Source organism: Anomalospiza imberbis, chromosome 1, assembly GCF_031753505.1.
Source record: "Anomalospiza imberbis isolate Cuckoo-Finch-1a 21T00152 chromosome 1, ASM3175350v1, whole genome shotgun sequence".
Taxonomy (NCBI): domain Eukaryota; kingdom Metazoa; phylum Chordata; class Aves; order Passeriformes; family Viduidae; genus Anomalospiza; species Anomalospiza imberbis.
This window is the reverse complement of record NC_089681.1, coordinates 148728573-148753303: the sequence shown is the minus strand read 5'-3', so window position 1 is coordinate 148753303 and position 24731 is coordinate 148728573. Positions and strand designations below refer to the sequence as shown.

General features: G+C 39.4%; 1 protein-coding gene across 1 annotated transcript; it reads right to left on the bottom strand.

Moving 5' to 3' along the window:
* Window positions 1-4631: 4631 nt before the first annotated feature.
* On the bottom strand, window positions 4632-24013 carry GHRHR (growth hormone releasing hormone receptor). The gene is made up of 13 exons (XM_068175684.1): window positions 23796-24013; window positions 19543-19648; window positions 18892-18999; window positions 17602-17702; window positions 14837-14934; window positions 13232-13364; window positions 12202-12355; window positions 10821-10881; window positions 10645-10714; window positions 9018-9109; window positions 8396-8525; window positions 6896-6937; window positions 4632-4926 (listed from the first exon to the last, which is right to left on the bottom strand). Exons 1-13 carry the CDS (start codon window positions 23850-23852, stop codon window positions 4804-4806), a joined length of 1275 nt encoding a protein of 424 aa, XP_068031785.1. The 5' UTR covers window positions 23853-24013; the 3' UTR covers window positions 4632-4803.
* Window positions 24014-24731: the final 718 nt, after the last annotated feature.

Genomic DNA, 24731 nt, shown 5'->3' with positions numbered 1-24731 from the left:
GGAACATGGGGTTTTTCTGGCTGGAAACCTGAGTTATGAAAATAAAGCTTGTGCTTAGCAAGGGGAGGAGAGGCACTACCTCACCCTCTCATCATTTCCTAAACTTGATTTAGCTAAAACAGCTGGAGATAAATCCCACTCCTAGCTTAAAGGTGTGATTTTAGTTTGTCCTGAGCCACAGAATCCTAAAATGAGTCGGAAAGGACCTTAAAGATCATTTAATTCCAACTCCTGCCATGGTCAGGGGCACCTTCCATAGACCAGCTTTGCACAGGCCCAGCTACAATGTAGATAAAATGGTCTGAAAAGTTAACTGAGTGTTATAGAGGAAATAAAGAAACACAGATCCATTGCAGACATTTGTGTTAAAAAAATTAAAGCTATATTGTATGTGTTCCTGTGGCTTTAAGAAAGGTATTTATTGTCCACTTTGACACAGTGGTTTTGTTCAGTCACATCCAAAATGACAGGAAAATCCCACTGATCCATAAAATTACAAATAATATTTTAACATTATTTTTTCATACTGTTAAATTATAATGTGTATTAAAGTTGATGGCATTTGAACCAAAATGTGGTGGAAATAAACATTCCAGGCATTTAATTTATGTCATGAAATATGAACACGATGTATTTTTATTTGCAGCTAGACAACATTACCCCAAAGATCATGAAATATTCATAGAAACTACAATTCTTTTTTTTTTTTTTTTTTAAGCTCTTTGGTATAGGATTTTCATCACGTGCCATAAAACAACTTCCACTGACCAAAATCTTCCCCATCATTCTGACAAATCTTGCAGTGGGCAGGATCTGATGAAAAGCTTTGTCCTTTAGGTATAATGGCAGAACTGAAGAGTACCATATTAATATCTTCGTTTGATAATAGCAGAGCACAATTCCAGCCAGACAGTGATGGTGTAAACGTGATTGTGCCTCTTGCTATCAAAGCTGATCTCAGTTTCAAGTTCCAGAGCTCTCCCTGACCAGCAGGGAACAGCAGAATCATCACTAAAAGATGTTCCAGGCTTGTTCCCAACCCACCACAGACAGGCAGTGACATCTCCCTTTTCCTACAGGCACCCACAGGCATCACAGCAGATCTGGGATCTTACATGGAAGGATTTCAGCTACAAATTGGTTCAGGTAACAAATGATGCCAGTAGAATTTTTATTCCAATAACAATTAAAAAAAATATATAATTTATATATGTAAAATATTATATTATATATTATATATATATATAAATTTATTCCAATTATAGACCTTTGGGCCACTTTTAATATTTTTTATGTTTTCTCTTCTCCAGTGTCCTACTCTAAGTTCAGTGTCATCACTGTGGGACATCCCTTGGAAGAGGCACCAAGGGTTTATTGCACCAGAGCTTGAATCATAATTCAAATAAAAATACAAAATATTGAACAGTTATCCTTGCTTCACTGAAAATTGAAATTATTTCATGGTATAAAACAATAATAGTGACCTCTCCTTGATGTCAGATAAAGACAGAAGAACCAGGAGTGTTCTCTGATAGTCATTATGGGATGCACTGTTTAATTTTGTTCATATAAAATATATGCTGTTAGTAGAAGAGAATTTGCCATTAAACTTAGCAGTTACAGTGTGTGGGGAAGCATGTAAGGCACTAAGCTAGACAGAAAAAACATCAGTGTAAAAGCCTGAAGATGAAAAAATGATGACAAAACTAGTGGGCAAAAGCCCAACAGAAAACGCCACCCGAATGTGAATGTAGAAGAAATTAATCTAGTGCTCCCACGAAAAAATGGGATATTTCATTTCAAAAAAACTAATTGGAAGGTGTTGCTTATTTTTAGGTATCTGGCAGGTGTTTTTGAGGATGGGAGCAGAAAAGTTAACCAATATAACACAATGAGTTGTGGTAAGATATTATTTTGGCAATTATTGTGGTAAGACAATTGCACCTAAGCAGGCAGAAACTTGAAAATTAACACCTAAAACTGAATTTCTTTTACTTCTGCAGCCTGCAGTGAGATCAGCTCATGCCCCCAAGCCTGAAGCACCTTTTTATTTCTGTCTTTATTCATTGCATTGTAAACCCTGTAGCAATTTGCACACCCTGGGAATAATTTTCTGTCTTCAACCCAGTTTTCCATTGCTCTGGCCCTACTTCAAGTGAAAGTAAATCACACTCAGGCAAATTTATTCTTCAAAGGTTAAGGAGTTTCTGCTGCTTATACTTTTCATACTTGTGTTATCAAACCTTGCATGTGACAGACAAGAACGTGTAGAAAGATAATCTTATGTGATAAGTGTGCACATGCTCCTAAACTCACGTTAAGACCAGCAAAAATAATCTAAATTTAATGCAATTCCCATCCTGAAAAGCTGAATTGCTTCAGTTTTTGAATCCTGCTCAACATTTTATATTCAATATAGGATTTAGTAAAAATGTAATGCAATCCTAATCTCCATGTCATGCCTTGTCATAACTGATATTAATACTATAATTGAATATTTTGAGTCATATCTTGTGATTTTAACCACTTCTATTTCCAGTCTCAGCCATCCCCACAGAAAACATTCCCTGGATAATAGCTAGGGTTTATTTCAGGAAGGGACAAAATGATATCTTTAAGATTCCTGCTCTTTCTCATGCTAGAAAAGCTGAGATGACTGGAGAAGGACAAAGACTCAGTGTGTAATAACTCTATTTAGGTGGCAATGGATGCCACAGGTACTGGAATGCAGCCAAAGAATTGTGCCTATTATAGATGATACAGAACCAGTGGAAATTATTTGGACAGACCAACTATTTTTGATGCAGAAGAATTTGGGTCAATCACTTAATCCGAATTTCTCTAAAAACAAGAGCCCTGAGAAGACCCTGTGTTCATGCGCCTTCATATCTGTTACTTACCCATCCTTTTAAAGTCAGAGCCAATGTGGAAACCCCATTTCAGAATTTCAGATTCCAGAAAATCCATTTGATATGGTCAAGAGACGTAATATGACACTTTAAAACACAGGGAGAACAGAAAGTGCCATCACACATTCAGAAATCAGCTGAGCCTCACAGTGGTTGATCTGTTCAGGAGAAGAAGGAATTTTATTTGGGTTTTACTGCTTTTTCTCTTATGCTTTTAGAGCATGATGGTGTTCACAGTAAATTTGCCGATTTTCCCACCAGCAGCAATGCAGCAGCTGTAAGAAATTTTCTATCAAAACATTTATGGGGAGAGATGGGTAAAATGTATCTGTCTTTCCTGAGTTATTATCATTTTAGCTGATAGAGACCATGATCTCTGGGAGGCTGAAAAACATTTCTCTCCAGGAAAGAGCTCATGTTTGCTGGTTATGCCACTTTTCCACGAGAGCTGGGTGCTGTGGGACATTGAAAGCCATGTGAAGGCTTCTCTCTGTTAGTCCCTTTCTCTCCACCCAGAACCTTGAATTCTTCTGGATAATGGAAGGAAACAAGTAAAAACTATGTCTTGGGCTCCACATTGTAAAATGTGTTCCAAGGAGTCATTTCAGAAATGGAAATAAACTTCTCCCACCCTCAGGTCTGAAACCAGCCGTTGCTGTAATTTTCACAGGTAGAACAATAACCAGGGGAAAAAAAAAACACTTTTTCATTTTTTTAGGGTTTTTTTTTTTAAGCGGAAGAGGAAAATCCTGACCAGCCAACTTTTATACAAAACTTGGGTGAAGCAACATTCCATTTCTTCAGGTTAGCTGCAATTACCTGGATTCAGCAAAGGGAAATTTCTGGGTTTTAATCAGACTTGGCAGCTCACTGAAATGTTCAGAAGAGCAGGGTAAAGTGTATTGATGCAATGATCCTCACTGGTTGGTACAGCGTAACTTTCTTCACTCCTTTCCAAGCCCTGATATTCCCATCAAAAATTTTAATCAATTTTTTAATCTACAGGTTACAATCACCATTGTGGGAAAAAAACAAAAAACTAAATAAAACAAAACAAAACCACTCAAGTACAATCACTGAATCCAAGTTTATTTTCAAGCTTCTGAATCTTTTACAACACTGGAGAGCAAAAACAGTCACACATAAGAAAATATTTTGCAATATTCTTAGCAGTCTCCCAGTCAATCTCCTGGGGGTCTCATTCTCTTTCTGTGCAAAAGTTTTTTTTTTTTTTCTTTTCATTTACTTGCAAAGAAGTTCCTTAATGATTATCATATGGAGCCTTGGCCTTCCCAATGCCTTTCCTGCTCCTTGGCTGTCAGAAATTTTCTAACCTGTAACTCTTGAAATAGCATCAGAACCTGAGAGTGTTTTCCAGCAAAATTGAATCTTTTTGCTACTAAAGAGACAATGTAAAAAGAGGACATAAAAGGGCTTTTTGTGATGCAGTTCAGCAAGACTTTGGGCTTCTTATTTATATGTCTGTGGAATCAAACCATGGAACAAAGCTTGAAGAAGCTGGATAGACTCCAGCTCCCACTAAATTAGAATTGAATTCTGTTTTCCAGATGTGGTCATCTATAGTGTCACTGGAGGCTGCTGCTGGTGTCCATTCATAAATATTTTGTGCTCTATCAGTAAAAGTGTAGAAATGAACCAGAATAAGTGATTTTTATATTTGCTGTGGTGCAGTTATCACTGAGAGAGTTATTTTGTTTTAGAAGATCAGTCAGGGTTTAATCTGTCCCTGCAATGCTTGTCCTGCAGAAAGTGCCCCATGGTCAGAGTTGAAGGATCCTCTTCCAATTTGCTCAAGATAAACTGTAATAATTACATTTGGTAAAATTTTGTTTGTTTGGTTGGGTTTTTTCCCCTCCAGAGCCCGAGGCCATTTTCAGCACACAGATGTGGTCATTTTCACCCCAGAGCTGGAGGGCACAGTCCACCTGGTCCTCCTCCACACTGGCACCAGCCCGTGCCTCTTCCCGTGCCACCTCCGCCCGATTTCCGTTTGCACCTCAGGAACAAAGGAAAAGGCTCTTTTGTGGTTGGATTCTGCTGGGGAGCAGACAGTGGGAAAGAAGCAGGACAGAAAGAGGGGCTAGAAAAGATTAAAGTTTTTAGACATATCTGTCCAAGTTAGTTTCCTTTTTAGCTGATAGGAAGTAGAATCCTGTCTCAGCATGGCCATCTTTCTGCACTGATGAAAACTCCTGAAGTTCTGTCAGTACTAAGCTTGAGGTCTCTAGCACTATAAACCATTTTCTCCATTACTAAAATATCTTGGCTTTTTTTCATATACTTTCTCATTTTTTTAAATATTCCCATGAATATTTATTCTACCATTGATCTCACCAACATAGCCTACACAATTAAATATATTTTCTCCACATTGCCTGCTCTTTCTCAGTTGCTAAGGGATGTTGTCTTGGTTCCATCTGCTTCTAGAAAAGTATAATCTGCAGCAAGTTTCTTAATCAGCATTCACCAATTTGTGGCTGAGAAATAATGCTGTTTGCCACTTGAGATGATGAGGGGAAAGCCAGCAGCAGTCAGGAGACATTTGCTGCGTGTTGTTGACAGCTGTGGCATTGTGTATCGTGTACTGGCGTGTTCACAGGAGCACAGAGTGGGTCCAACCCACCCACTAAATCCTCCTGTCACATCTGATTCTTGTTAGGAATGTGCCTCCCCAGATGTTTAATAGGAAGGGAATTTCTGTATGGAAGTGCTGTGTGTCTGAGAAGTCGAGCTGGATGTGAAGCTGCGGTCTCTGGTTAGAAGGGATTAGGGTTGTTAATAAACTAATGACAGGATTTTTATCTAAACACAAGCATCATTAGAGTAGCCAGTAATTCATGGCCATAAACTCAACCAAAAGGCTAAGAATGTTAATATATTTAAAACCATTTAAATTAATATTTCAGAAATTTCTGATAGAATTCAGAAAGTTTGGCCCATGGCACATGTAGGTGATTAAATACTGTTTGAAAGCTTAATCAGCCCTTGACTTTAAACTTTAAACTGGAAAATGAAGGTTTAGCAATACAGTCCAGGGAGTCTAGAGTGATCAGGGATGAGATCCATCTCCTAAACACACCTTTGACACTCCAGGGATGCCCTTTCTGGGGGGAAGGGTGGGCATATAGGGAACAGGATTCTCCTTTTCAGGAGTTGCAGACAGAATCCTGCAGAGTATAAGTCTGAAACTGAATCCTAATCATATCCCAAAGGAGCAATCTCAACTACTCTGGAGTCAGAAAATGAGGGAAAATTCCAGAGTTTCAACATATTCTAAAAGGTGAAGGATAAATCTTAATTTTTTTCTGTATAATTCCTTTAAGATGCATTATCCATTATCACATCTAGACTGTGTATATGGACCTGGACACTAAGGTAAAAGGAAAGACTCCTCTCCCATCAACATCAAAATTCTGACTTAAACATTCTAAACAGAAAATGAGATTTACCAGAATTTTATTTGAATTTTACCAGTAAAATCTGACTTAAACATTCTAAACAGAAAACCAGATTTTCATTTAACATGAAGAAATACTGAGATGCTTCATGAGACTATTAAAAATACTAAAAAAATATATTTCACTATTGGGCAAAGGTATGCATTTAAATTCTTTCCAATTTAAACCTAGACCGTTAGTAAATGGAGATCTCCCTGCATCACTGAAGAAAGTTGTATCTTCAGATCTGGACTTTGCAGGGGTTTTCCAAGCCCTGCTATAGGACAAAAATGTGCAGAAAGGATCGAAAATACTTGGCAGAATAGCAAAGTAGTAAAAGTTAATTTCTCCACTAGATGGCTTCATTTCCATGAAGATCATTGAAAAGAAATTCATCAACATTGTTACCCACGTAAGAGTCATAAGAAAATGAAAGATTTGGTTTTTTTTTTTTTGTATGAAACTGCTTGTTAACTATGTATTTGCCACTGAAGGCAATATTGTAGAAGATATATCTAATTTCCTTACCTCTTGGTTCAGGAAACAATAGAGAACTGCCACAATAAACCCCTGAAAAAGACCAGAAGAAAAAGTTTTGAGGGTTAACACGGTCTGAAAAAGCCACTTACACTATCTGACTTCATGGTATGTGAAATAGTGAGCATCACTATAGGTGGGAGATTGATGGAAGTTGAAAGATAATTTATGGATCTCCAATAAAGCTGAATAACTTTAAAGATAAACACCTGGTTAGTGGTGTTTCACCAAAATCAGTCCCACGCTATGAATTCACAACTGTGACTGATGATTATGGAAGTGTGGCCCACTCTCCAGCCCAACACGCTGACAGCTGATTCTTTATGCACTCTAAAGAAAGTAAACAGAGGCTGCAGAAGGAGATCCATGGATGGAGCTCACACAGCTCTCCAGTCAAATTCTGTCTCTTTCTAGACTGCCAGATGAGATCAAATTCTGGCCTATTGAATGTATTTGTTAAGATTCTGAACTGAGGTAAATCCAGGACAAATCCTAGGAGGTCAAAGAACCTACATGACCAGATCCTGGCTCAACACCTCGACCTTCCATTCCATTAAATTATTCATTAACTATTCATTAACTCAGTGAAGGTCCCCTCCCTGTACAGAGGGTTGGGATTGATGGACAGGGTTTGTCGGGCAGGACTGTCACAATGGATTCAATCCTCAAGAGGAATAAACCAGCACAAAAGTCATGGATGGATGGTGATGCTCCCTGAGAACCATCCCATGAACAATCCCATGGAGCCATCCAGGGAGAGATCTGTTCCCTGGGGAGGTTTGGAGGCATTCCCACAGCTGCTGCTTTGGACTGAGGTGCAGCACAGGGAACGAGGGGAAGCAAAGGGAAATTCCATCCTGCCCAGCTCATATCTCAGGGAGCAAAACACCTGGAGGGGACATCAGAGCAGGAGCTTTTTTTGTTGGCATCAAGCTCCTCAAGCTGCCCATGCCCTGTGTGCCAATCCAGAGCAGTGGGAGGCATTTGCAGGAGGGGAAGGGATGTGGCATTCCTTGGGACAGCAGCCTGTGTGGGGCTGGTGCACGCACAAGGCACTGCTTGATGCTTATGTTTATTTATCAATTTATTCTTTGACAAAGAATTAGCAAGGCGGCTGGACCTACAACTTTGATTGCCTCTGGAGGATTTAAATCAACCCAAGTTAGCTTGAATTTGTTACTGCAGTCAGGGAAGGCAGGTGGACAAGTACTGGTAGCAAGGAAGATTTTCCACGCTTGAGTTTGGCCCCCCATCCAATTTACACATTTATCTGAAATTTTGTATTTGTAAAATCTGGGGGCCAGCCTAGACCCACGTAGGATTTGTCACCTCTTCAGACATTTTAACTCAGCACAGCACCAGGAACTTTGTGAGCAGACACTGGTTTCAGGATCCAAGGATTCTTTTTGTGCAATTCTTGTTGTCATGAGGACACAAGGCTAAAATAGAAAAACTGGTAGGAAGGAACCAAAGGATCTGTGGTAATTTTACCTGAAAAGATCCAATGCAGAGCTCCAAATAAAGCCGAACCCCCAGGCTGGTATATTCTGGGAGGAAGTTGAAGACAATGTAATGGGTTCCAAATAAAGGAATTAGCAGCAGAGTCGACCTTGAGAGACGTCTAGCACAGGAGATGAGAAGAAATAAGGTAATATTATTTTTCTAAGTCAAAACTAATGCACTCAATGTGCCACAGTAGTGAGCAAAAGTGAAAAAGAAACTAATATACATAAAAATATATGTAAAATAGAAATAAATATTCTGGCTTCCTTTACAGTTCTCATACAGAGAAAGGCAGCTATAGAGGGCAATTTTTCCTGTCCTAAATAAGAGGTTTAATGCCAGTTCAATTAATTTAGTTGTTTCCCCATTGATTTTAATTGGAAAGCAGACATCTGAGCTGATCCCATTGGCCAATATGAGATGACTTGAATCTCACCCTTTGACTAATTTCCTTTGCAATGGGATAAGGTTGGGAATTCTAAAATTTAATACCAATTAAACTGAGCCTGTCTGTGACACTGAGCAAGTACTTCTCTGTTTAGAAGATAACATAACTTTTTATTATTATACTTAAAATATTTGAGTTTTAAAAAATTATTCCATACATCACCTGTACTGAGAAGAATTATTGAAGTTGATTTGTCTAGGGTCTAGTTTTTTCAGCAAAATTCTGATGATGTTGACAAATAGGATAAAATTGACCTGTTCACAACATTTGAGGGGTGGGAGGGAAGGAAAAGAAAAGGTTAATTTCTAAAGTAAAACTATGCAGTGAGAATCTGGTGGGTTGTTCTTGTTGTTGTAGTTTTTTAATTTTAGTTACAATGTAATTTCTGTGGTTTCAGTATAAGGTCATTAATGCTATTCCTGCTTGCAGCATTCAAGTATTAAATAAGACACATTCCTGCTTGAAGAAATGACTGAAGATGAAAACCGGAGACTTTCACTTCATTCAGCAAAATATTTTTGTCACTAGCTTGTGTGACTCTCTTTTACCTTTTGTAGCTCAAATCAGTTGGATTCTCCTTAGAGACAAATATTGCATTAAATTCTGGCTGATTTCTCTGGGCACTATCAGTAGAATTTTTCTGCCTAAATACCTCTACAATGAGATATTTCTATCAGAGCTGATCACCCCGTTCTGCCTTTGCAGTGGGTGGAGAACCAGCCAGGAGAGTTAATGGAGCTTCAGGTGGGCTTGAGGGCTGGTCACCTCCTCCCAAGGTAGATTTTTGTTTTAAATCAGGTGAATCACTTGCCAAGAGTGCATATTTCCCTTTGTTGGCTCTGAAGGAGCCCTTGAGGGGCATTAGCTCAGCTCCAAAGCAGCTAGGGTCAATCCTAACTTGCAAATCGATTCTACAGTTGTAATTTGGCACAGCTTTATGCAAAGTCTGTGAGGCTGCTCAGCTTCCCATGACCAGAGGGATTCTCCCCATGCATTTTTTTGAGTTTCTGCACACACCAGCTCTTCCTTTGGTGAGGCTGAATGTTTAATTTTGTCTAAGAATATCCTCATTTTACCAGAAAGTCCAACCTCATTCTATTCATTAGTGATGCTCTATGTGAATTCCAGCAGAAGAAATAAGAGAGGTAGAAGGACGTGAAATATTTTATCAAAACCCACTGAGCTCTGATCAGAATTCAACTTGAGATTATTCACTCACATTGTTTGTGTTCATCTTTAAAGTCCCTTCCAATCCAAAGCATTCTGTGATTCCAAACCCCTCATTTGCATGCATCTGTCCTCCAATTAAATTCAGGTTTTTATAGCTGACCTTAAGGTCATCCATTATCTGCTTTCTCAAACACTGCTTGGGTTTAATGACTTGTGGGAGTAAACATTTATGATAATCATTTAAAGCCCATCAGTTTATTTAATAAATGCCAGGCTCAAGAGCTGTTATCTGTTATCAGCTCTGAACAGAAACCTATTTCCTTGAAAGTTTTGTATTAAAATTTATGGCTGATTCTGAGCTTTTATGCTAAAATATTTTTTTCAAATATTATAGGAAGTGTTTAGTCTGCTCACTTACTATTAATTTTAACTAAACTGAAAATTCTAGGAAAGTTTTTATTTGTTTGAAAGACAAACATTTTAGTTTGCATTTGACACAGGCAATTAACAGAAGAAATTTACCATTTCTCTTCCTACAACTCAGCAAACAGCAACCCAATTTTAATACAAAAGCCTTTTTTTTCTTCTAAGTAATATCAGCAAACTCAGAAGTACCTACCCCCACAGAAATTATAATTGGTCCTTTGATTAGCCACCAATAAGGAGAGCCTTGATTAATATCCCAGCATCTGTGAATATGATCATTAAGTTTAGAAAAAGACATGCATGTAATCACTGCCATCAATTAAAAATATAACCCAAGAATATAGAATAATGTGGGAAACAATGACTTACGCTGTGTCTTCAAAGTAGAATTTTGTCAATATCCATATAAGGGTGAAAAGTGTTGGAAAACCTGTCAGACATTTTAAAATAAGGTATAATTAATCCCAGCCTTGTCCACTGAAACTCTGCTGCAACGATGCAGATCAATCAATCTTGACAGCTTGAATTACCTTTTGGGGTCAGTTCCTGTAACAGGAATTATTTTTTTAAATACAGTCCCTAAAACACAAAAAGTGATTCTGTTTGCTGAATTGTCAGTCCTAGCTTAATCTTTGGTGGCAACAGGCATGGATTTCCCTCCCTGAAGCAACAAAAAATTCCTCTGGCCAAGTGTATTCACCTGCCATAGAGGAGTGCTCTGCTTTTTCCTTCCCACAGCAACTCTCTGTGGGCACCCACTTGATTTCAGATTTCTAAGTCTGAACAATTCCATTTATTCTAGAAAACAAGAAAATCAGAGGGGAGATGTTTCTGTTTCACTGCCTGTCTTGTTATTTAGTGGACAGAGCTGCTTCATTCATACAACAGCTCAGTGCAAAAGAAGGGCTGTAGAAATACCAGGAATTAAAAAAAAAAAAAAAAAAAAAAAAAAAAAAAAAAAAACACAAAAAAAAAAAAAAAACAAACAAACCTGTTTAGGGAAAAACAATTCCCTTTCCCAACCTGTGTAACCATTTTGCACAAACAGGAGCAAGGCACACTGAACTCTTGGTATTTGTGATAACTCCTTAGAGGTGACCATGTTTTCAGCGGGGTGAAGAAGGTTAAGACTGGAGGATGTCTCCTTGTGCATTCTCAGAAATAAATGATTTTCCACCCCTTTCACAGGGGGTTTATTGCCATAAAAAAACTTGATTGCTTCTGGCTAATATGTACATAAAAATAAAATGGAAGCAACACCCAGGTTAAGGTGTTAGACCCAGGATAGACCCAGTTAGATCAATTGGGTTCCACATCCAGTATTTTTAATTGGAATGATCATGGAATCATAGAACCATAGAACTGTAGAGTCATAGAATTGTAGAACCATGAAATCATGGAGTCACTAAGTCATAGAATGGCCTAGGGGAGAAGGCACCTTAAAAATCACCTGGTTCCAGCCCACAGGGACACCTTCCACTGTCCCAGGTTGCTCAGATCCCCATCCAACCTGGCCTTGGATGCTTCGAGTCTACAGCCTCCCTGGGCAACCTGTACCAGGGTTTCACCACCCTCACAGTTCAGAATTTCCATGTCCCATCACTCCATTCCTTGGGAAAAGTCCCTCTCAAGCTTTCCTGTACCCCCTGGAAGTTGCTCAGTGGTCTCTGTGAAGCTTTATCTTCTCCAGGCTGCACAGCCTCGTTTCACACCTTGCCTTTTACTAATTTCCTGTAAAATCCATACCTACCCCAGCCAAAGAGAACCAGCCACCAAAAATATCTTCTTCCATGAGAAAGGGATGAGAGCAGCAGGCAGTTTAGGTAGAGAGCCTCCACCAGCAGCCACATGAAATTGGTCATCATGAAGTAGTGGCAGAAAACCACGGAGATCTTGCATTCGGTCTGAGGAACAGGAAAGTCACAGCTTAGGCATTGCTTGGAGATACATCTCTTTGGTTTGACCATGAGGTAGACATCTGTAATATGGGCTGAGTTCTACCAAGAAAAAGATCTCACTATTGACTCATATTTAAACTGAGAGCTTCAAATGTGAAATGGATTTCTGAGAAGTAAGGCTTTAGCCATCATAACGCCTTGGAATCCCCTCTGCATTTTGCTTTCTATCTCTGTGTTAGAAATGTAACTTGGGCTGCCAAGCATGTGAGTTCTCTCACAAATTCACTGCTTTGAGTGTACCTTCAGTGTCAAATGCTCCTTGAATAAAGGTCCGAGGACCCATTTTTCTCCTTATGCTCGGCTCTAAAATTCTGTGTGGCTATGAGCAGTGCAGAACCATCCATAAACCTCTGCTTGAAAACCACTGCCAAGATCTGGGGCTGCATGAATGCTAAATTCATTGCCTGGTACCTTGAGTTCTTTGTGGTTTACAGATCAGGGCTTCCAACCAGAACAGGAAAGCCGACATTTCCAGAAGAATAAGCTTTAAAAGTTGTTCTTTGATGAACTCAGAGATCTTCAATTTTATGCTTCAGATTATTGAAACATGACAGTGTAATGATACTACTTTGTTGCTATGTGAAAGTCCAAATTTCATTTAGAGTACTGCAACATCACAAATTGATGCTATAAGAATATAGGAGGGCATAATGTACCAATTTATGGAAGTAAAATATACTGAATGGAAGAATTATATAATTTTCATTAAAAGGGAAAAAAAGCCCCAATAAGTAGTAAAAAAGAGAGAAGAAAAGTGAAAACATAAATAAATGGTACATAAAAACATCAAATACCACAATATTATGCTTTTCATGTGCTTACTGTGGAGAAGCTGCAGTGATCAATGCCTTCCTCCTGGAAAAGGACAGCATCCTTAATGAAAATGGCAATAGCCTTTAAGATGAATGTAAAAAAGAGCTGTACATGGATATAATTCCTGGGACAGCGAAGCCTCCTGGAAGAGAAGAAGAGAGGTCCCTCTGAGGTAATTAACTTACTTGTGCTGGCAGTAATTAAAATAAACAATAAGCCCGTGTTTTATCTCAGGTACTTCCAGACACATTTAGGAAGAACGTTTTGATCCACTGAGCTCTTTCAGAGAGAGGCAGAAAACTTCCTCATGTGAAGCGAATCAGCCACAATCTACATCTTAATCTCTTTACTTGTTAACCAGAATTATAGTTTCTGTCTTACTTTGTCAAAGTTATTTTGGTGAATTAAGTAAAAGCACAGAAGAGCTTTAAAACAATTTGGCACATATACTTTAAATCCAATTTACATATCTACTTTAAATTCAATTTACACGTCTACCTTAAATTCCCAGTTAACTAAGATTAAATTTTTGCTGTAATTATATATAGATTTTTGAGGGAGTTATACACCTTCATGTTTTCATTTGGAGATGAGGATTTGAGTTAATAATCAAAAAGTTCTACTAAAAGCCAAATTCTATCCAGACCTAGTAATTGGAGGGTCACCTAATCTGAAAGTTCACCTAGAGTGTGCAGAATTTTATTGCTGACCTCAAATGTCAACCCCATTGTTAAATATGACTTTTTCCTCCCTATTGCTACGTCTCCTTATGTCCATTGTTTCTTTCTTTCCCCTCATTTGGGCTGGTTTGTTTTCCTGAGGTCAGAGTGGATGTCAATAAACATATCTGGTGGCTTCCAGACATGAACTAGGAACCAGCAGAGGTCAAGAAATTTTCCCTAGAGAACCCTGATTCTCAGCATAATAATAAAACTCCTTCCTTTTTTTTTCTTTTTTTTTTCTTTTTATCTCACAGAAATACAAGAAATAAACAAAAATTAATAAAATAAATCCCACATGGTGGCAAACACTAAATCTACATTAAATGACAAAATACGTTAAATACTCTTAATTAGACCTGAAAATACCCATAAAATAGGTATAAAATACCTAACTTGGTAAGAAAGAATTCTCACCAAATGTGACAAAATTCTGAAACTAACTTTAAAACATGTCTTTAGTGGTAAATGTTTCAAAAGTAATCTATACAATGCCATAGAAACATTCATTCAGAATCAAGTCCTTTGTGTATATACTTATTAAAATTCCCTGGAGCCATGACAGGCAGACACATATAGCTTATGAAAAAATCTTCATTCCAGCCTAATGCAAGTAAATTTTTCTGTTGGTTCTTCAGGATCAAAGTGAGTTGCTGAGTTTTGCCAAGAGACAGGCAGGGTTTATTTCCAAGATCTGAATCTTCTTATTCCTGGCTCTCTCTGATGCCTTTTAATTTCCAGCTTCAGTTTCATATTATTTAACCAACATGGCTGGAATTTTTTTTGGTTTTATTCACCTGAATTTCTATTAGTGTAATTTTGTTATGTCTAATGATGTCTTCCACAGTCTAAGAAATTAAAAATTGTGAAAAGAATTGAGGTTAGACACCTTTACCTGAATGCAATCAGAACTGTCACAGCAATGATGAGGGAGGTGAAGGACACGCTGTAACCCACAGTGTAGATGATTTTTATAGTAGAAAAGTAGGATTGCTAGAAAAGAGAATGATTTCTCACACAAGTTGCTGTTAAATGACAGTTTATTTACTGATTCTGTCCGTTTTGCTTTGTTTGGTGCTTCCATTCTGTTGACATCCCTGACTGCCTTTCCCCCCCTCTTTAAATCCCACAGCAAAATTCAACTTAAATCACTAATTATGTTTCTTTTGTGTAGTCCCATTCCATAGTTGTGTGGATACAGCTCAGTCTGATGCTGAAACATGTATTGATCAGGGTCGTTTGAAGCTCATTCACAAAACTATAAAAACCCACACCAGTCTTCAAAAAGGCATTGTTCAAAATCTTATGCAATTTTTATAAGTGCTGTGTTCTATACCATGTTTTCTCCCCAGCAGTAGCAGGACAATGCTGCTGGCAGCATGGTGAATACAGAACTCTCTCATCCTTTCTCCATTTTTCTCCACTTTCCTACTCTCTGCTTCCTTACTTCCATTTTTGCTGTCTGTTCCTCCTTTCAGTTTTTATTGTGCTCTGGTGGGTTGTTTTTCTTTTGTTTGTGGGCTTTTTTTTTTTTTTTTTTTTTCCTGGGCTTGTTTCTTTCCTCTGTTTTTCTTGCTGCCAAACTCAACTGCTGCTCAGTTGGAATGCCAGTCAAAATCCATTTCAATATAAGTGGCTCCCCTATCAGACACGCTCCCTGAGTGAGGATAAGTTGATTTCAGCTATCTCAGATGAAAACACAAAACAGAATGAATAAGCTCTAGGCTGCAAATCTAACCCCAGTCTAACATGATCTGTCTCTTGGGTCCCATTTCAATGCTTTTATAACCTAAAATCTGCACAGCTGTGCAGTGCATTCCTACAGTTCACTTGGGGAAGGGGAGATGCTCATTTTGAGCCTTAAGGGAACTTGAGGCATTATAAGACTGACATTTATTTAATGTATTTAGGTGCTTAAAAATTAGCTGCCTAAATGTGAGTCTGCAGTAGAACGAGAAGAACCTGGCCACAGAGCTGATCTGTTTAATTTTTAATACAAACCTGTTTTTCTCATCCTTTTTCTTTTATAATTGATGAAGGAAAACACTCTCAGAAGACAATTCAAGTCTTTAGAAAATGAGACCTTACTGATTTCTGTGACCAACAAAAAGGATCTGTCACTACACCTGCCTTAGAAAGAGCAGGTCATAGAATCATAAATCCTTGACTGGTTTGGGTTGGAAGGGACCTTAAGCATCATCTACTTCCAGCTCCTGGATTAGTAGAGTGAAACCTTTTATGCCAAGGACTTTGCATCCAAGTGTGCAGATTTATAATTATCCACAGTGTAACCTAATGGGCTGAGCTGTTGTTATTGGTCAGAGCACAGCAGGTGCACCCTGAATTTGCTTTCCAGTTCAATTTTATCCATAAGAAACCAGATTATCCTTTCTGAGAGCATGCCTCAGTGTGAATGCAGTAAGTGGGGACAGCCAAGAGATATCCCTGGAAAATTCCCACCTGATCCTGACCAAAGCACTGAGACAGATCCATGGTGCAGAAATTAGCTCTGACTTTCACAGTATTCTTTTGAAACTGATGAAGTTCAATGGGGTGGAAACCAGGCATAATGGTTTGGGGGTTTTTTGGGTGGTTTTTTTTTTTTTTTTTTTTTTTGGGTTTTTTTTTTGTCTAGTGTGTGAACTGTGAGTTGCATAGGATTACACAAATCCCTGACTATGCACAGTTCCAGCCAGAGCTCACTGAAGCACCTCAGAGCTCCAAACCTTGTTGGGAAGTCTGGATGCACCACTCCATGAGAAACATCAAAACTGTGCTAGGCTGACCATAGCTGGCAACAAATCAGATGTGTAAAACAGAAAATAATCAACTCCTTAAGAGGATAAACCTCCAACTGAGGAGCTTCCTCAAGGTAGAATAATGGAATCATCACAGAATGGTTTGGGAGGGATCTTAAAGCTCATCCAGTCCCACCCCTGCCATGGGCAGGGACACCTTCCATTCTCCCAGGTTGCCCCAAGCCCCATTCAACCTGGCCTTGGACACTGTCAGGGATCCAGGGGCAGCCACAGCTTCTCTGGGCACCCTGTGCCAGGGTCTCCCGATGGTGATATGAACCATATTTTATCCTTATTAATGAGGGGTCAAGCACTATATTTTCCCTGTGCCTGTAACCTCAAGATATCACCAACAGTGAAAATCTGGCTGAAGAAATATGTCAAATTCTGATCTGCATTACAGAGATTACAGAGATTTTGGGATTTCTTTCCATTGTTGAATTAGATATTCCATGCAGGTTGAGATACCCAAAAACGCTCTTTTCCTTAGATATTGCTAAATTTTGAACAGTGGTATCTTAACAGCATATTTTCTGTACAGATGCTGTGATACTACAAATTCATCTTGCTGACTGATATTACTGAAATGTCTTAATACAAACTTTTTGAACATTTTCTGCTACATCTTTGTCTGTTATACTTGTGCATTTGCAGCTGGCTTTATTATTGTTACACCTGAATAATAAAACATTCTCAGTCATCTTACAAAATAGGTGGCCAGAGTAAAAATTTGAATTATATCCCATACTTAGAAAGAAATTTCAGCTTCTTCTGAGTTTCCCTCTGCAGTGACCTTCAGGAATAGAAAGGAATACTATAATATCAGCACACCATTCACATATATTTATGGAATTAAACTTACTTCTTCAAGAGGAATCTCATCTTCTACTGGGCAGGCCACATGGTAGGGGGGGAATGGGTCAGACCAGCCCTTTTTTGTGCAGTTTCTTTTTATCATCCCAGCTGAAAAAGAAGTATTTAATTTTCTCAGTGCAGGACAAGATAATATGGAAAATAAAAACCAGAAGACCCCTGGCTGGTACAAAGTTGTACCAGGAGAAGAGGATCATTAGAACCTCACAGAGTCGGTAGGACAATTTCCTGTGCATATTCAGGTCATCAGACAAAAAACTTTGTATTTTATTTATAGACAAACAATGGGAAGAAGGGGGAGAAGGAAGAGGTGATGGGAAGGACTAAGGAAGAGGTGATGGGAAGGACTAAGGAAGGAATTATATCAGGCACACAGCAGAAGATTGGGAAGCACTGCTCCATAAATTTCTGCTCTGCACAGAACTCACCCTTCTACCATATCCCTTCTCATTCCCACCTCCCCTGGGGCTTACTCTTCCCTAGCAGATCAGAAGCTGGGATAAGCAGCCCCTTCCATGGGGACAGCACGCTTCCACAAAAAATATTTATGAGTCAGATGAAGGAGAAGTCGAGAATCCCAGGGCAGGAAATGAATCTGCACAGATGAAAGGGATTTTCCTTATCCCTCGTTTATAACTAGCATGTGTTGGATGTGGCAGAGGTTGGGCTTTGCAGTTTCTTTTTCTTGTGGAACTGCCGAATCCAGGTCTTTCCTGGAGGGTGGTTTGCTCCTTGTGGGCTCACATTTTGTTACTGGCCATGCTTACCCAGAGAGGAAGCAGGCACAAAGGTATTTGTTTGCAGTTTTGCAGCACATGTGCTGCTCCAAGGCCTAAATTCTGCTTTGTATCTCCAACCTTGGTCTTAAAGAACAATCACACTGTTCATTCCTCTGCCTTTCATTTCATCCCACACCCATCACAGCATAAATCTCAAGAAACCCCAAGCTTAAGTTCTGACCTAGACAGCCTCCAGATGAGATTTGTAGGAAACTCACACAACAAACTGAACCCAAAGCACATGGAAACAAAGGAATCACTCCTTGTATTTCAGTATATTTTTGATCCAGGGCCTCATCAGAGACTATGAAAATCAAATCCAGTTATGGATAATCCTTAAAATATGAGAAGAACTGCTAAGGTCCCTCAGACCCTCCTAAAGTCTTTGCAGTACTTCTCTGTTCCAGCTCACTGGAACATGAAATTCTCTGTCTTCACCCTCCCTTTTTAGTAATGTTCTTGCCAGACACACAACAGGAGTAACCGTGGTAGGACATCACCTGGCTCCTTCATGAAGTGAAAGAGGATGTTTGGACATGGTAAGGCAAGAATCTCTCCAGCATCTGCCTCTGGCCAGCACAGCAATTTGTCCCAAGTTCTCTTGCAACCTCAGGCAGAAAGTGAAATATATTTTTAAGCATGGTTAAATTTCAGCAAAATAAAACCCCAAACCTTTTTAAACTTTGCCACTCCACCCCTTCCATATCTTATAAAAATAGTTTAGCCACAGGTTTTATTATGAGAAATAAACACCCCCAGAGTGCTATTTAATCTGCTTTAGTTAGACCCCTGTGTTAGACTGAGGTGAGTTTTCAGAAAGAATGCAATAAATGAAGAGTGAGGCTGGAAGAAGGATCAGATCACTGTAACTCTTCAGGAGTTGCCCTATTTTTAAAGATCAACACACCTTCACAAACAAGCAAGCATGATGCCAAGGAATTGGACAAAGGCACAAGGATTCACTCTGATAAATATTTGAATGTGAAGGACACTGGAAAAAAAGAAAAGAAGGGGAAGGAATGGGAGTAGATGGAAGAAGAGCTGACAAGACAACAGCACATGGGACCATAAATAAAATCCTCATGTCCTTTGGCAGCCTGGCCATGTCCTGACTCTGGTCCCTTCCCTCTCCCTCACACATGGATGGATACCTGGTGATGTTGCATTTCTGTGCTCTTGTGGGGCCTCCAGACATTCAGCCTCCTTTTTCTTCAGCTCTACCATAAAATCACATTCTGGGTGGACATTCCCAGCAACCTACAGGGAGGAGAGTTTTGGGGGATTAGTTAGAAGGGATATTGGATGGGATCTCATCAGGCATTAAGTCCAGACCTACTTTTGCATCTAACAGGGCTGGTTTAAGGACATAGAACAGTGCTTAGGGTTTCCATCCAAAGGCTGCTACTGTCTCTGCACAAGCTGATAGTTACAGCTCTGTGCTGGAAAGTTTATAAATTCCTCTGGATACATTCAAAATGAAAGATCTCTTTGCTAGAGATTACTTTACCCAGGCCTGAGTGCAGGATTCATTTACATCCTAACTTTAGCTAGACCCTGTTAAATATGGCCCCAGAAAAGCACACTGCACCTGGTCAGGCTCATTTTCTTATCAGTGAAGGGCTCAGTGCTGCAGGAAATGCTGCAGAACCTGTGCATAGACAAAGGCCTGCCAACCTCCAAAGAAGCATCATCATGAAATCACAGACAATTACTGCAAACCTGTCTCCTGAAAGAGCTCTTCACTACAAAGGGAGTGAATCTGTTCTCTCCCTTCTGCCATCTGCCTTCCTCTACACAGGGTGGGAGGCAAAACTCCTTTATTGGGGAAAAAAAAGCGCTTTGCACCAAAGCATTTGTTGGTTTGGTATGATGGTGTAAAGAAAAAAGGGACACCCAGGGTTTTAATAGCAGGAGACATTCAGCTCTTTAATCCTTATTTAGACATATATGGGAACCACAGAATGATCTGAAGGCATCCTGAGAACTTTGGGTAGCCAAGGACAAAATCTGCCCAGGCTGTTACACCCAGACTAGTGAGGATACACCCACTGGTCAGGAGTGCACAGCACTATTTCACACAAATTAAAAAATATGTGCCTTGCCAAGCTTTAACCTCTGTCCCCAGACCCAAAAGATAGTTGTGATCAGAAACATTCTGACTTTTATCTCTATGCCCTGGCCACTGGTGCTGGTGTGCTCTGCATGTGTGAATATAGACACAAAAACACAGAGACAAAACAGAAAATAAGCCCAGCATGAGACTTGCATGGTGAACAGGTGGCTGGCATCTGGCTCAGTTTTCTTCCACCCAGAGAAGATTCATATTCAGGGAATTTGGAAAATAACTCTCTGGCTTTCAGTTCATTCAGAGGGCAGACTGTATCCTTTCCAATAAGCTGGTGTTTCCCCTCCATGTTAATGTCCATGTCTTATGTTGGCCTGCAGAGCATTTGAACTGCATATTGACCAAAAATTTGAAGCTCTCAGGCTGTTGGAGAGCACTGCATTAATTACACAGCATTGTTTGGGCCCTGGTAGTTAAAAATGTCATTATCTCCACACGTATGCCCTGCAAGATCATCTGCTTCCCATTTACTGCACTTTTAGGAGGATGTGGTTTTCCTGCCAAATTTGCAGACAGCAGTGCCATGGATCAGTTTAAGGCAGCAGTGAAAAGCAGGGCTCCTTCTCCAGGCTGAATGGAGTTTGTTGTATGTGAGAGGAGGTTAACTGTGGATGGATGGGTGGATGGGTGGATGGATGGATGGGTGGATGGATGGATGGATGGATGGGTGGATGGATGGATGGATGGATGGATGGATGGATGGATGGATGGATGGATGGATGGATAAGGGATGGATGGATGGATGGATGGAGTAAAGCACAGACATTACCCTGCCCAAGGAGGAAGAGATCTGTGGGATGCCCCAGGGATGTCATCCAGATCAGTAAAACCAGGGGGTCTAGGGAGACCTATTGTAAATGCAGGTGAACCCAGCAGGAAGAAATGCTGATGTCTGACTCCAGTTCAGAAGGCTGAATTATTTCTTTATTATAATTATACTACAATACATTAATATACTATTTAAAGGAGATACTAAAACTACAAACCTACTTGTTCTAACTACCATATCAAACTCACTCACAACTCTTGACCCTCTCACGAGAGTCCAGCCACAGGTGGATTGGATTGGCCATCAGCTCAAACAATCCTCACCAGAATCCAATCAAGCAATCACCCCAGGTAAACAATTCTCCAAACACATTCCACATGGGAAAACAAGGAGCAGAAATAGAAATTGTTTTCTCTTTCTTCTCTCTGTGTTCCTCTATGAAAAAATCCTGAGAGAGAGAGAGAAGGATGTGCCTACCACAGAGACCCTCCATTTCTCTTCACTAAGAAATGCGATGTGAGGCAGAATTGCAGAAAATTGGCATCTGTTTTGAAAAGCTTTGCTTTCTTGATGCCTCTTTTCATGCCAACATATATTATTTCTCCCCTTGTACTCACCCTGGACAGTAACTGCAGGAAAATGCCCTAACCACAGTGTATGACAGCTATTGCAAGAAGTAGCTCTATTAGTCAGTAGAAAAAACAGTCAAACCATTTACTGAAAATCTCTTTTACAACATTCTCTTGGTTCAGTGAACTGTGCCCAGAAAAACCTCAGCAGGAGGAAATGCACCCTTTTGCACTATTCTAAATTATTTCTCCTGGCAAAAAGCATTGCTAGATTTTGCCTGTCAAAACTCTCTCTGCTCTCTGAAATGTTCATGGCAAGAGCAAAGCTTGTTTGGCTCATTCACCAGTCCAGGAAACTCCAGGAAATTCTTTTTTTCCCCTTTTACTTTCTAAGTCTCCAGATTGTGAGAACACTTAATTTAGCACAGGCATCTCAAATAAAAAGATGGGGCTGATCAAGTACCAGGTATTTAAATTGTTGCATCTTCCTTCAAGAAGAACCAGCCTTGGGAGGTGCTGTCACAGTTTATTTTCAAGTCAGCACTAACCACTGCCTAAGCAGACACTGAGTGCCAGATCTGATATGACAGAAACTCAGGTTAAATAAACTAAAAAAAGATTTATTCCACTCCCAGGCTGTTTTTAGGTATATTGATCACCTCAAAGCACTTTACCTCTAGCAGGCACCCAGTTTAAGGAGATGAGAGTCAGTTTCTTAAGCATTCCAAACCTCTCCAGGATCTGAGTTCATGTTTTCCAGAGAAAGCATATGAACAAATTACATCCAAAACAAAACACAGAGGGCTGCTTTTCCACAATTTTATACTCAAATGAGGGTTGTTTATCTATCCTCTAATATGCAACTCATGCTAGGAGGTTTTCATTATACACTAACACATGGACTTGGTTTTGATCAGTATATAATAATATAGTAAGCAACCCAACTTTGTAGAAGAAAATTCTGTTTCTCTTGGGTAAATGGGGCAGGTTCTTACAGAGACCTTCAGTCATATTTTTAACCATTAGCACTGAATCCTGATATTCTACTTAAGAATAATCACACTGATCTACTCCTACCACAGGGAAGTGGGTTTGTCACACAGGTGGTACAAAGGAATCTCTTGTTTCACACCACTAAAAAGTCTGTTCAGCCATTTCACAGTGGTTTATTTTCCCCAATGAAGAAAACGAAACCAAGCTGCTGTGCCGCCCCTCATGAAATGTCCCTTCAGAGAAGAGATTCCCAGGAAAGAAGAAAGGATGTAGGGGAGACATGACAAAAGGAAGATGCTGAAGATGTGATTATTCTCAAGAGCAAAGATAATATCCTGCCCCCGATTTGCACAAACCTTTCCTGATACTGGTGTGATCTTGGATCTTGGTTTGCCAATCTCTGTCCAAAGTGAGATATCACCAAGACCTCCAAGTTTTTAATGGCTTTGGCTCTTTCTAAATCTGCCCTAAACATCTCTGCTGGTTCCACTCTTTTGTTACTTGCATCATCTCAGCTGCTCACATGCCAAATAATATCAGTGCTGCCACCAAAGCAGATGAAATTGTAACAAAAACCTGCAGAATCTGAAATGAAAGAAAATTCTATCAAAACTCATCTGATGTAACAGCCCTCCTCCAGTTTTTTCTTCTTTGTCACTGTCTTTCAAAGCCCACACACACAAAATAAGAGTTTTTCTTTACTGAGTGTGTCATAAGAAAGCAGAGAAATAAACTGATATAAACATGGGTCCCTTCTGTTGCTGTTCACACTTTTCATTGCATCTTGCCTTATTTAACTGGAATCCAAAGCAAACAGAGAGAAAAGAAATTCATTAAAAAAAATTAAAAATAAAGCTGTATCTGACTATCTGCTCCCACAAGGAAATGAACAATTATCGAAACACATTGAAGTAAAAGCTTTTTTTTTTTTTTCATGCAATTACTTACAAGCACTGCCAGACTCAGGGTGTGCAGAGCACAGTGATATAAAGAACAAGAGTTCATGTTCCAAAGCAAGAGCCAGACCTCAATTTTTCAGCTTCTCTTAGCATCTTTCATCTGCTTTTTGACTTCTCTCTCCCCTCTCAGTTGCTGATTTGAAGCATTTATCTTTTTGCACAGAAGTGACGTAACAGGGATGTGAAGTGGGAGATAAATATTAACAATTCTCCACGCTGTGTTTAAGCTTTGCAACTTTTTGACTTTGTTCAAGGACTGGACTGGATGAATTGAGTGATTGATGCCAGGATTATGGAAATTCTCTACGCTCCTGGCAAGACTCATTTCTCTCTTTTAACACAAAATGGTTTTGGGGGGATGGAAAGTTCTAAATGTTACTAATCCCATATTAATTCAACATGATTGGTATAAGAGAAACACTCTTCTAACAGTTATTTTCAATTTTTTATAAAGAAACCTTTTTGTTATGTGAGTCCAGTGTTTCTGGGTGTTTTTATGGAGTGTAATGAGCACAGTGCTACCCTTCAAGATGCAAAATCAAACCCTACTGACAGGCATGTGAACACAAATTTTACTGTGTACCCGTTTGGGCATTGAGTTCAAGGCAAAATTCACAGAGGATTCTTCCCAGTTTGCTTCAGACTTCTGGAAGTTCAGTGTCTGAATGTCAATGAGTCAAATCCTTTAGCCAAAGTCTAGAAAAACAAACACTTAGCTCATTCATCTCATCCTGAGCTTCAACGCAGGCCAGCTGAATCCCACTCCAGAAATACCCATGCTCACTCAGAGCTAAAGGAACATTTATTTCATTTGTCTATCATTTTGTACCATCTTGAAGGACTTCAAATTCCCCATCAACATTAAGCAAGTGTCAGCATTGCAAGATCAGAGACTCAAGGTATGAAATCTCTTTCAAATATTGTT